Source organism: Rhinatrema bivittatum, chromosome 11 (assembly GCF_901001135.1).
Source record: "Rhinatrema bivittatum chromosome 11, aRhiBiv1.1, whole genome shotgun sequence".
NCBI classification, from domain to species: Eukaryota; Metazoa; Chordata; class Amphibia; order Gymnophiona; family Rhinatrematidae; genus Rhinatrema; species Rhinatrema bivittatum.
Genome location: NC_042625.1, coordinates 49,873,527 through 49,886,314, shown reverse-complemented (window position 1 = coordinate 49,886,314; position 12,788 = coordinate 49,873,527). Strand labels below are relative to the sequence as shown.

The 12,788-nt window shown below is 46.3% G+C and overlaps 1 protein-coding gene across 3 annotated transcripts in view; it reads left to right on the top strand.

Moving 5' to 3' along the window:
• The window catches only part of PI4KA (phosphatidylinositol 4-kinase alpha), a 171,623-nt gene that overhangs the window by 35,513 nt on the left and 123,322 nt on the right, over window positions 1-12,788 (top strand). For all 3 annotated transcript variants that reach the window (XM_029619781.1, XM_029619780.1, XM_029619783.1), the window contains 6 exons: window positions 2,796-2,928; window positions 3,196-3,291; window positions 3,680-3,863; window positions 4,403-4,506; window positions 7,414-7,582; window positions 12,160-12,210. In XM_029619781.1, the coding sequence (XP_029475641.1) occupies window positions 2,796-2,928; window positions 3,196-3,291; window positions 3,680-3,863; window positions 4,403-4,506; window positions 7,414-7,582; window positions 12,160-12,210 (737 nt within the window). The remainder of the gene's footprint in view (window positions 1-2,795; window positions 2,929-3,195; window positions 3,292-3,679; window positions 3,864-4,402; window positions 4,507-7,413; window positions 7,583-12,159; window positions 12,211-12,788) is intronic.

Below are 12,788 nucleotides of genomic sequence, written 5' to 3'. Positions count from 1 at the left end.
CTTGGCCTCGGGAGGTTCTGCTTTACGTATTTCCCCCTTGGCCTCTGGTAGACAGTGTTGTGTCGGATAGAGAGACACCTGAGCGAGGTGGTGTTGGTAACCCCACAATGGCTGTGCCGGCCATGGTTCGCAGATCTAATCAACTTGGTAGTGGATGGTTCATTACTCTTCAGCCATCTTCCAGGCCTTCTTCAGCAGGGCCCCATATTTTCAGACCAGGCTGCTCACTTTGGTCTAGCAGCTTGGCTTTTGAGAAGCGGTGTTTGAGATGCAGAGGATATCCAGAGCCGGTCATTGCTACCCTGCTTCAGGCTAGACTGATATCTACTTCGTTATCATATGTGCGGGTCTGGAAGATTTTTGAGTCCTGGTGTATAGCTAATGAAGTGCAGGCCTTAAGGTCTTTGGTATCTCAGATTTTATCCTTTCTTTAGGTTTGGTCAAGGCTCTCAACTCTCTTAGGGTCCAGGCAGCAGCTCTGGCTTGCCTATGAGAAAGTAGAAGGTTGCACACTGTCTTCTCATCCTGATGTGGTTAGATTTCTTCATGGGGTTAAGAATTTGCGCCCTCCGATGAGGAGAGTTTGTCCATCATAGAAACTTAATCTGGTTCTCGGAGGCTTGTGTGAGGCACCTTTTGAACCTCTTCAGAGAGTGATGCTTAAGGATTTGACTAAAGGTTGTTTTTCTAGTGGCCATTTGTTCAGCTAGGAGAATCTTTGAGTTGCAGGCTTTGTCTTGCCATGATCCATTTCCTCAGATTACGGACTCAGGAGTGTCCTTGCGGATGGTACCCTCATTTTTACCGAAGGTAGTATCAGTGTTTCATGTGAATCAGACGGTGGAGCTTCCGGCATTCCCGGAGTTGGACTCTACCGCACCTCATTCGCGGGAGCTTAAGCTTTTGAATATCCGCAGAGCTTTGTTGAGATATCTCAAAGTAACAAATGAGTTTAGGAAGTCTGACCATCTTTTTGTTTTATGGAGCAGTTCGAAGAGAGGTACCCAGACTTCCAAGTCTACCATTGCGAGGTGGCTCAAGGAGGCTATTGGGTCGACATACATTCTCAAGGGGCATCAGCTGCCTGAAGGCTTGCGGGCGCACTCTACGCGTTCTCAGGTGGCCTTGTGTGTGGTGGCTCAGTTGGTTTCGCTGCAGGAAATCTGTAGAGCGGCAAATTGGAAGTCACTGCATACATTTGCAAGGCACTATCGTCTGAATGTGGGAGATCCAGAGTCTCGGTCGTTTGGCGAGAGTGTCTTGCGAGCAGGACTCTCTAGGTCCCATCCTAAGTAGGGAGCTTTGGTACATCCCTGGAGTCTGGACTGATCTGGGTACATACAGGGAAAGGAAAATTGGTTCTTACCTGCTAATTTTCATTCCTGTAGTACCACGGATCAGTCCAGAACCCGCCTGATCTGAGGAGGTGGAAAGTTGTCCACTCAGCTAAGGTTTATTGGTAGGGAATAAAGTTTTTTGTGATTTTTTTCATGATATGGAATACAGTCTTGTTGAAAGGTTTTTGTAAATTTGTTGAGTTGTTGGTGTTTTTACAGTTTTTTGTGCTTTGGTACAGGTCAATACTGAGGAACTGCAGGAGGCAGTGTCAATAAAACTTTCTTTGTCTCCATCTGCTGGTAGGGATGCATAAATCTAGGAGTCTGGACTGATCTGTGGTACTTTAGGAACGAAAATTAGCAGGTAAGAACCAGTTTTCCTTTAAAGATCTAAACCGGTGCACTGGGGGGTGGGGAGTGGGGGAATGAAAGAGACATTTAAAGACATTAAGTGGAAAGGCAATTCTACAAGAAGAAGACTTTGTATGAGGCTGGAAGGGGAGTAGACTGAGGAGAAACAGAGAGAAACATTTCTGCATAGAAAGGGTGGTGGATGCAGTATTTCAGGGGAGGTGGTGGAGATAAAAACAGAAATCACACTAGCCTGCGATAAGCATAGGAGATCTTTAGCAGGGGGAGTGAGGAGTAAAGCCTGTGATAAGCACAAGAGATCATTAGTGATGAGAAAGTGAAGGTGAAGCCCAAGAAGGGAGGCTCTGCAGCATTGGATAGGGACTAGGTGGGCCTTGAATCTGTATCTGCCATCATCTTTTATGTGCTTGAAATTGGGATAGATGTTAGTTACTGTGAAGGTTCCATGTTCACCACCGCCAGCGTACATGAAGACGCCATATTAGCTGGGCACTCCACAGTGCCGCAGCTTATTTTTCCAACTGGCGATCTCTGAATTTAACCAAGGACTCTGCTACTAAGCTAAAGGAGCAGCTATGCTAATAGGAGAACAAGATTTACTTCAGCCAAATTCCTCACAACCGTCCCTTTATTACTCCAGCCTGTCACAGCCATGCATACATAGATTACATTGCAAATAGACAGTGACGGCTGCACATGGCCCAGATACTGCAGTGGGTGTGTGTGGCAGACATTGTGACCCCTCAGTACTGTAAGGCAGGATCATCAATGTAGCATTGCTAGTGGACAAGCTGCTGGTAATGCTTCATGTATTACTCTGGCATCTTGCTTGGTCATTTCTCTATAGTAGTAAATATGTTTGTGATGCCACCTCTGGGTGAAGATGTTCTCTGAGCCCTCTGCAAGGTGATCTAAGCTCTACTGAGAATTCAGAGTGGTCTTACAGTATCTGTAAGGGCCCAAATGAAAAGAGTTTTTAATAAGCAGTGTGTACAGAGTAAATGATGTGAGTTTTGGGAGATATTATCCCTTCCCAGCTTGCTTCAGAAATAGGACATACATTTCCTGACCTCTCTGCGTTTTTAGCCAGCAGCAATGACATAAAGATAAGTGTCACCAACGAGCACTCTGAGCCCACCATGAGTGTGATGTCCGGCAAGAAGAGCCAGCCATCCATGTATGAGCAGCTGCGAGATATCGCCATCGAGAACATCTGCCGGTGAGGAAAGAGCTGTGTCGGCTCCATAGTGTCTGTTAAGTCACAGAGTCTAGGGTTAGTGTCAGAGGGCCCCTGTTGAGACACAGGATCCAGGGGTAGTGTCAGAGGGGGTCCCTGTTCAAATGCAGGATCTTTGGAAGTTTGGCATGAAGCCAACAAGGCACTTAGCAGTTGAGAATTGAAGATTTCAAATGAAAATATTTGCAGAAGAGATTTACAAGTTGACTAATCAAAGACTAACTGTACTGGTTTTACTGGTTTCTACAGGTGTTTGAATGCAGGTTTAACTATAGACCCTGTCATTGTCGAGGCCTTCTTAGCCAGTCTGTCCAATCGTCTCTACATATCTCAGGAGAACGAGAAGTAAGTAGCACTGTGGCCTCTTCTTGCATTCAGCGCTATTCTTCCTATGTAAACGAGATACTAGTGTATGCGATGTTGTGTATCAGATTCCATGACATCACATCTCTTGTTTTTTCATATAAAGAAACACCAGTATATCAGTACCTGGATGTTAGTGCATTCATTGTTCTGTGGATGGTCGAGCTCTGATCCATGCCTTATTCATGGTTGTTAGTGTGAATGTATCTTTATGTGTCTGTATTTATGTATCAGATTTTTTAAAAATGAAATTCCAGGTTGCACTGTTTTCTGGTGTTTACAGTGTATGTGTGTCTTTGTGTACATGTGTGTACTGTCTGCTGTGTTCCCCATATAATCCATTTGTGTGTTTTATATATTCCATTTTTAGAGATGCCCATTTGATTCCTGACCACACAATCCGCGCTCTGGGGCACATTGCTGTCGCACTGAGGGACACTCCAAAAGTGATGGAGCCCATCCTGCAAATTCTGCAGCAGAAATTCTGCCAGCCTCCATCCCAGCTGGATGTGCTTATCATCGATCAGCTTGGCTGCATGGTGATCACTGGCAATGTAAGGAGCAAAGGGGGCTGTGAGGGGCAGAGTGCCATGCTAATACCACTGTCTGGCAGTGAAAAGAGCAAGGGGTCTTTGAGGGGCAGAGCAGCATGCCAATGCTGCTTTCTGTCAAGACATAGTGATCCCTGGCAGTGTAAGTAGTGAGGGGCCTGTGAGGGCAGAGCGCCATGCTAGTACTGCTATCTGTCAGGACGTGGTCACTGGCAGTGTAAGGAACGAGGGGGCTGTAACAGGCACAGACAGACAGTGGGCTGTGCAGATCCTGTGTACAGCAGACAGAATGCTCAACTTGCATCCACTTTTCCAGGCCAGTGATGTATTAATGACTCGTGAGTTTCCCTTTCCACGCATCTGTATTCATTCCTCCTGTTCACCTTTTCTGTGGTTATGCAGAGCGCTGGTGTTGGAGGGCATTTAGGCAGGAGTTTCCTTGTGTCCTTAAGTGGTGCATGGAGAGGCACTGGAGTTCTTTTGTTTTTTGTCTCTTGTTTTTCATTGTGAGCTCCAGTTTATACGGCTTTGTTTCCCGGCAGCAATATATTTACCAGGAAGTCTGGAACCTCTTCCAGCAGATCAGCGTGAAAGCAAGCTCTGTCGTTTACTCTGCCACAAAAGATTACAAAGATGCTGGATACAGGTAACCTTCTTGTGAAGTGGTGTCCTGCTCGGATGCTGCAGTAGAATTGTGATTGCACATAGCTGACCAAGGCTTTTCTAGCTAGGACTTTAAGACATTTACATTATGTAATGAATTCTGCTTCCAGGGTAAATGATAGCAAAAATGGCAGAGTTCTATTGATAGCCCATTCCTGTTCGTACTCCAGATCAGTCCAGACAAGTGGGTTTATACATCCCTACCAGCAGATGGAGGCTGAGGCACTACTACATGACTGAGAGTGCCACCTGCAGTCCCTCAGTATTTCTCTGAATCCAGCAGATGGTAGAGGTGCAAACCTGCAGTCTGGAGTTTCAAAAAAAAAAAAAAAAGAGAAAAGAAGAGATTTCAGCTCCCCGAGGTGTTAGATTCCTTCGTGGGCCAACCCTCGGGTAGAGGGGGGGGGGGGGTGATACCTGTTCTGGCTCGTCCCTCTTAGTCAGGGGCGGGGGGGGGGGGTGAAAGCCAGGGGTCCTGATTCCCTCATCCCCTCTGGGTCCCTGGCACCCTCAGTGTTCAGCCTCCTTCCAGAAGCAAGGAATTATTTTCCCTGTATATACCCAGATCAGTCCAGACTCCTGGGTTTTGTCTCCCTTCCAGCAGATGGAGACAGAGAAATTTTCACAGCCACCGGCATAAAACCTGGTGTAGCACCTGCAGTCCTTCAGTATTTCTCTGTCTCCAGTAGATGGAGGAGGTGCAAAACCTGCAGTTCTGAACCTCAAAAAATAAATACATAAAAAATAATAGATTACAAGAGAATTTACTTCATTTGCTTCAAGCGGAGATTCTCTCCCAGGAGGTTGACCATCCCTCCTGGTTGTAGAGATGGACGAGCAGGGGCTGAAGACTCTAAATTGCTCTCTGGTCAACGCCGGAGGTGAAAGCTGGTAGTTAAGTTCTTTCACCTCCAGGAGAAAGGGGAGGAGCCTTTGTCACTTCAAATAAGGCTAATCCTTTTATTTTCTGTGTGCCTTTGTCTTTGTTAAAGTTTAAAAAAAAGAGAAAAAGATTTTACAACGGCAGCGGTTGTGTTCATTTTATTTGTTTTCTCCCCAGCGCTGAGTGCGGGAACGGCCATTTTGGATTAATTCACTGCTAAGGTACAGGTTGCAGCGGGGGGAGGGGATTTCCCAGCTGTGCTTTCTCCAGCTGACTTCTGCTCCAAGGAGGCCCTCCTTAAAATTTTCAGTATTTACCATAATTATGAGTTGTTTTCTCTTTCCTCCTCTCGTTTGGGGAAGGTTGTTTCATAAATTTCTTAGAAGTGTTGTTCTCTTAGCTTGGGTACATAGTAATACTGAAAGACTGCAGGTAGTACACAAGGTTTTGTGCCGATGGCTGTGAAAATTTCTCTGTCTCCATCTGCTGGAAGGGAGGCAAAACCTAGGAGTCTGGAATGATCTGTGGTACTGTAGGAATGAAAATTAGCAAGTAAGAACCAATTTTCCTTTGGTTTGCTTCCCTTTCCTGGTGTCTGTGTGTGTGTTCTTTAAGTTTAAAAAAAAAAAAAGAAAGAAACAGTAAGACAGCTGCAGTAGGAGCAGAGCTGAAGCACCAGTTGAGCGGCTGTCTTATTTTCTCTGCCGGGAGGCAGGTAAGGGTGAATGGGGCCAAATTTGTTGCTCTGTCTGGGCTGGGTGCCTTTTTCAGTGCTGGTCAGCTCCGCTGTTACTTTGTGTTGATAGGGGCTCTTTTTAGGACCAATTGCGCCAGCATGCCGCCTACCGCGCAGCACGGCATAGTTTGTCAAGGCTGCAGATTGAAACAGACTCAGCTCACTTCAGCTGCGTTTTGCCTGGAATGTGTCTCCAGAGAGGCTGCGTCCTCCGCAGGATCACTGGATGGGTGGCATGAGCACAAGGTCTGCTCGGCCGGTTCTGGAGACCCTGGGGGGGGGGGTCAGAGGAGCCGGCGGCCATTTTGTCTTCATGTGCTGGGAGTCAGGCTACTGTTTCAGAGCCTCAGGACTCCCCGCCCATGCTCTTTCCCACTGAGCAGAACCCTGCTGGTGGCAGGGGATGGGAAGACCCTCAGGGGGTCGTGGACCAGGACCCTTGTTCTTTGGATCCAGAGGTTTTTTCAGCGGACTTTATCCTTCTCCTGCATAAGGCCTATTTAGCCAGGAAGGAGGCAGGGACCAAGAGGCCTTTACCCAGGAAGTTCCAGGCGGCCTAGTTTTAGGGGGCTCCAAATTTCTCTCTGTTCGCCCAAGGTTTATTGGTGTTTTTTCAGGTAGACATCTTGGCTTTGGTATAGGTCAATACTGAGGGATAGGTGGCACTCTCGGTTAAGTAGCAGTGCCTCAAACGTTTGTTCTCTGCCTCCATCTGCTGGTAGGGATGCATAAACCCACTTGTCTGGACTGATCTGTGGTACTTCAGGAATGAATATTAGCAGGTGAGAATCAATTTTCCTTTTCTCCTGTCATGCTGCTCTTTGATGTACCGTAGCAAGTGTGCAGTCAGAAATCCTTTGTGCCTGGCTCCTCTCCTCTTTTGCATGATTTGCTTTAGGCACAGCCTGTGCTGAGCTCCTGTTTGCCCAAGATTTCTTTAAGTCTATCCAGTGATGCTCCCTCTATGTGTAGTGCTCCCTCTCACATAGCAGGTGACACTCCCTGGGTGTGCAATGCTCCCTGTCACATAGCGGGTGATAATCCTTGGGTGTGCAGTGCTCCCTCTCACACAGCCGGTGAGACTCCCTGAGTTTGCAGTGCTCCCTTTCAGATAGTGGGCGGTGCTCTCTGTGTGAGGTGCTCGCTCTCACATAGGGATGATGCTTCCTTTGTGTTCCGTGCTCCTTTTGCACTGTCCTCCCTCTCACATAATTGATGATGCTCACTCTCTCACATAGCGTCAGATCCTCATTGCTTGTTTCTTTCTTCAGGCACTGTTCCTTAGCTGTCATTAATGCCTTAGCTAACATTGCTGCCAATATCCAAGGTGAGCACTTGGTGGATGAGCTCCTGATGAACCTGCTGGAGTTGTTTGTTCAGCTGGGGCTTGAAGGAAAGCGAGCCAGTGAGAGGGCGAGTGAGAAAGGACCAGCTCTGAAGGTAGGCCCTCTGTGTGTGAGTAATCCAAGTACCCTGGGATTTAAAGAGAGAGGAATTCTTGGAAAGTATTCCTTCATGTCACAAATCAAACAGTAAGACCTCAGTTCTGCAAGATTTCCGAGCTGGGAGATATTTGGTCCATGACTTTATTTCCTTTGCTGCAAAAAGATATTCAAGCCAACTCTGGAGATGTTGGGTACGATTCCAAGAGCATTTACTGCTGTGCATGGTTTTAGTACACTTTCAAATGCTACAAAAATTCTTCTGTGCAGGCGTGAGCCTTATAGAGGGCAATTTTTAAAGAGGATCAGGAAGTTATTAGATCCCTTGTTAGAAAGTTGCCCAGTTAAATTCAGCCACCCAGTGACATGAGACTTGGCTGGGGGAGAACTGCGCATATCTGTTGAATACTTCAGCAAAGGTGTGTAATGTGGATAGTTACCCATCCATAGACTATAAGCTAGGGAATTTTCAATGGGAAGCTACCCAGATAGTCATCGTTTGAGAATTGACTGAAAGTTCACAGGCACAGAAGGAGCTTCCTACTTTCTATTATGTGGCTTTTTGAAAAAAGGCCCCATAGAGAGGAGCAGGTCAATTATCCGGGTAAAGTTATGCATGTAACTTTATCTGGATAGTCAGTGGGGCTTACCCGGATAAGGAAAGCAGGATAACTTTAAAACAAGTATTTTTCCAAACGAACTTAACATGCTTAATTATAGCTGGACCGTGCTCAATATCTACGTACACTGGTTAAACACCTTCAGTGCCACCTCTTTTTTTTAATCTGCACAAATTGTGTGCGTAGTTTACCCGGCAGGGGAAATATTCAAACCTTAGCTGGACAGAGCCTTTGAATATTGATCTGGTAAAATATTTGTGTGTGCGTGAAAAGCGATATTACATGTCCTCAGGAGCGAGGTTGGGGTAGGAAAGTCATTTACACTCATATTTCTGAAAGTATATGTGTACATATTTATACCGGCTGCCAAGCAGGCATAAATATATGTGCACACACCATGCAGGATCCCGCATTAGTCCGCTTTGATTGCACCTCTACCATCTGCTGGAGACAGAGAAATACTGAGGGGCTGCGGGTGGCACTCTTGGTTACGTAGCAGTGCCTCAAAATTTTGTCCTCTGCTTCCATCTGCTGGTAGGGATGCAAAACCCACTGGTCTGGACTGATCTGTGGTATGAACAGGAATATCCTTTACCCCTCCAAGAGCTGTGCCTTGCTTTGCCTTTGGTATTGCCATGACTTGAACACCCTGGAGAATAGTCAGCTGGGCTAAGCACCGGCAACTTTCACAAACTCTTCTGTGGCAGAGGTGATTTTTGCCTTCTGTTGCAAGAGCTAGGGGGAGTGTGCTGCTGGAAATGGGTGAAAAGGAAGATATACTTTATTGTCCTGCAGATAAACCAGGCATTTGCTATAAATTAATATGGGTAGCCTCATCTAGCTGTATTCATCTATTTTAACATGGCTAAATCCATTTCCCTGTACGTACCCGGATCAGTCCAGACTCCTGGGATGTCAGCAGGTCTGGTGAAAGTGTACTTCAAATGGGACTCTCACAGTCCCACCCCGGTTAAGGAAGCTTTGCTACATCCTAAGAGTCTGAACTGATCTGAGAACGTACAGGGAAAGGAAAATTGGTTCTTAGCTGTAGTACCATAGATCAGTCCAGAGTTCTGCCTGGGGGGGAGAAAGGAGAGTTGGAGAGTCCGCTCAATCTGTCTACTATATATAATTCTGAGGAATGGCACAGGTTTCTGATTGCTCCTTACAATTAATGTTCCAAAATTGGTTTTAATTCTCAGTTATGAATTTTTCCTTCTTCCTCTGCTTGTTTGGGGGATATTGTAGCATTCGTTTATTAGAAGTTTTTTGACTATTTCCTTCCTGAGCACTTAGTAATACTGAGGGACCGCAGGTGGCACACTGGGTTAAGAGGCGGTACCTGTGAAACTTTCTCTGTCTCCATCTGCTGGAAGAGAGGCAAAACCCAGGAGTCTGGACTAAAGGAAAGAAAATTAGCAGGTAAGAACCAATTTTCCTATCCGCCCAGGATTTTGTGAGATCCTGATGGAGCCATATCCCCTGGTTTGAGGCGGACAAGCAGGTGGGGTTGGTGACTTTCTGATAACTTGGTCCGGAGGCCCGTGGGGGTGGACATCTGGTGGTCTAGATCCCTAATCTATGATGAGACAGCGGTGGATTCTGCTGGTAGTTCTACACTGCAAACCTAGTGGAGCAGGGAAATATCCCTTTTATACAGTTTGTCTTGGGCTGGGTCGCTAAAGTTTGGCAGGAGGTCACTGATATAGCCAGTGGTCTGGCTCTTTTCTGATCTGCCATGCGGCCTGCACTCCTGGAACCAGAACCTCTGCACCAATACTTATTGGTTTGTATGAATCTTTATTTGTTCTTGGAGAGTTTAAAAAAAAAAAAGAGAGAGAACAGGGAGCTAGATAGAGGAATCTGTGCAGCATTGGGGTGGGGAGCTACCTCAGCAGCTCGGGAAGCTCAGTGATGGGGTTTTGCAGCAGCTTCTCTGCCTGCGGGGGAGACCGGGTGTTGGCTCCATGGCACTGTGAGGGATTGTTCCCCTGCTTACCGATGAGGTGCTGGTGGTGCTGCGGGTGCAGGAAGGAACAGCATGCGCCTGCAGCAAAAGCGGCATGGTGTTCGGAGGTCTGCATTGAGCATGGACGCCCCAGTAGAACGAGTCTCACTGATGACAGGGTCTAGCAGGGAGGCTTTCCCCAGTGCGCAGAAACAGTGGCCATTTTCAATTCCCTAGCAACATTGGCAGGAGAGGCAGGGGAATCCCCTCCTCAACTATCGCTGGTGGCTCCCTGTCCTGTGGAAATTTGAAGTTCCTTCATCCATGAATGGCTGTGTACCGTGGCCGTCTGCTCAACTTGTCCCTGTTACAGCACACCAGCCAGAGCTCATGCAGGGCCTAGGGGATTGCACTAAATAGGGGAAAGGGGCAGAGATTGGATGAGCCTGGAGGTCTTTATCTCTCCGAGCTTTCTATGTTAAGCCAAAGGCATCAAGATAAGTGGACTATAAAGGCTTTAAAATAAACAAGCCGATTTCTTCTTGTAAGAGGTTTCCATTGCACTGTGAAAGGGGGTTGAGTTTCAGATACTATGAAATATTTGTTGTCCAAAAGGCTAATATTCAGAAAAGCTACAGTTAGATGAATACATTGTCTGGGGTATTTAGTGGGATAAATGTCCCATGGAATATACTTGAAAAAAGTTCTCTGGGTTAAATGACTGCAAATTAAAAGTTAATAAGAGTTTTGTGGGCTTGAGGGGGCTTTTCTCCCCCCCCCCCCACTGAGAAACTCCAGCTCACCTCACAGCACCTGAACACCCTCCTCCCTCCCAAACCCCACATTATATTATATTAAACATTGTGGCCTACTGGCCTGAGGAGCTTCCCCACTCCCACGTCTCTGCCCCCTCCACCTTATTCCAAATATATCAGTGGTCTCTGGGCCCCCTTCTAAAGCCCATCCTTCCACCTGTAAACCAAACAGAAACCCTCCTGCCCGCCCCTCCCCCCCACGCCGCCGGGAGTGCACTATGATCGCAGCGTTCCTGGTGGCATAGGAGGTTTAGCTGGATGCCAGGTGAGGTGGAGATGGGGGAAGTTCCTTGAGCTGTTTAACATATTTTGGGGAGCTTGGTGGGGTGGGGGTGGGGTGGCAGCTTGGTGCTATGCCTAAGGTGGAGTTTCTCAGTGGGGGATTGGGCCTGAGAAGACTAAAGCTCTGTGGGCACATGTACCTGGATAACTTTACATCCAGCTAAGTGTAAGCTCCACTCCCAGAGCACCTCTTTTTTTTTTTTTTTTTTTTTTTTTTTTTTTTTATCCAAATAAGTTTTAGCCGGGTAAGGACTTTTCCAGCTAAAAATTATCTGGACAGCAGGGAGGAAATATTTAAACTGAAGATTTGTCTAGTTAAGTCCCAAATGTAGCTGGACAAATCCTTCTGCGTATTGATCTGTAGGTATTTTCTTTTGGTAGGTGTATGTGGTAAATAAGTCTTTTATTCCATGAAGTTAGCAAGTAGCACATTTAAGACTAATCTGAGAAAATTCTTTTTCACTCAATGCACAATAAAGCTCTGGAATTTGTTGCCAGAGGATGTGGTTAGTGCAGTTAGTGTAGCTGGGTTCAAAAAAGGTTTGGATAAGTTCTTGGAGGAGAAGTCCATTAATGGCTATTAATCAATTACACTTAGGGAATAGCCACTGCTATGAATTGCATCAGTAGCATGGGATCTTCTTAGTGTTTGGGTAATTGCCAGGTTCTTATGGCCTGGATTGGCCTCTGTTGGAAACAGGATGCTGGGCTTGATGGACCCTTGGTCTGACCCAGCATAGCAATTTCTTATGTTCTTATGTCATTTTTATGTGCTCGGATTCTGACCTGGTGTAAGGATTTACTACATTGCTCTAAGTGTTCTGTATAATGCACAGCACCCACTTATGTATTGTCTGTTGTTTTGTGTAATTCTCTCACTTTCTGAAGATCCTTTGCTTTTCTTTCTTAGGCATCCAGTAGTGCAGGGAACCTGGGAGTGCTCATTCCTGTAATCGCTGTGGTAAGTAATGGTTTCAAAGTGATTTCAACATAAATGCCTTCTGGTGATTAAGCACAATACTTTTAGCTCCAGGCTTTTAACCTTGGACACCAGAGATCTTGAATCCAGTCTTTGGCTGATTGTGAGGACTAACAACCAGCAGATTCAAACAGATCTTAGAAAGTACTTTTACACTCAGTGCACTGTCAAGCCCGTAGAATCTGTTGCCAGAGGAAGTGATCTGCCAGGTACTTGTGACCTGGATTGGCCACTGTTGTAGATAGGATGCTAGACTAGATGGACCTTGGTCTGACCCAGCATAGCATCTCTTATGTTATAGTATGAACGGTACGGGCTTCATGCTATCTCTTGCCAGACGCTCCTTCAGATTTTACCTCCAGTTGTTTTGGGGGTGTAGTTTAGCTGCTAACGTAGTGTCTGTACATAGTTTCAAGAGACAAGCTTAAGGCCTGACAGCCTACCTAATTTTAGGCACATTTATTTTTCTACCAATAATTCCTTAGTTGGTAAATTCTGTTTGGCTGGAATTTTAATGGTAATGCCATTGATGCCTGCTCTCTGTGCCTATAACATCCACC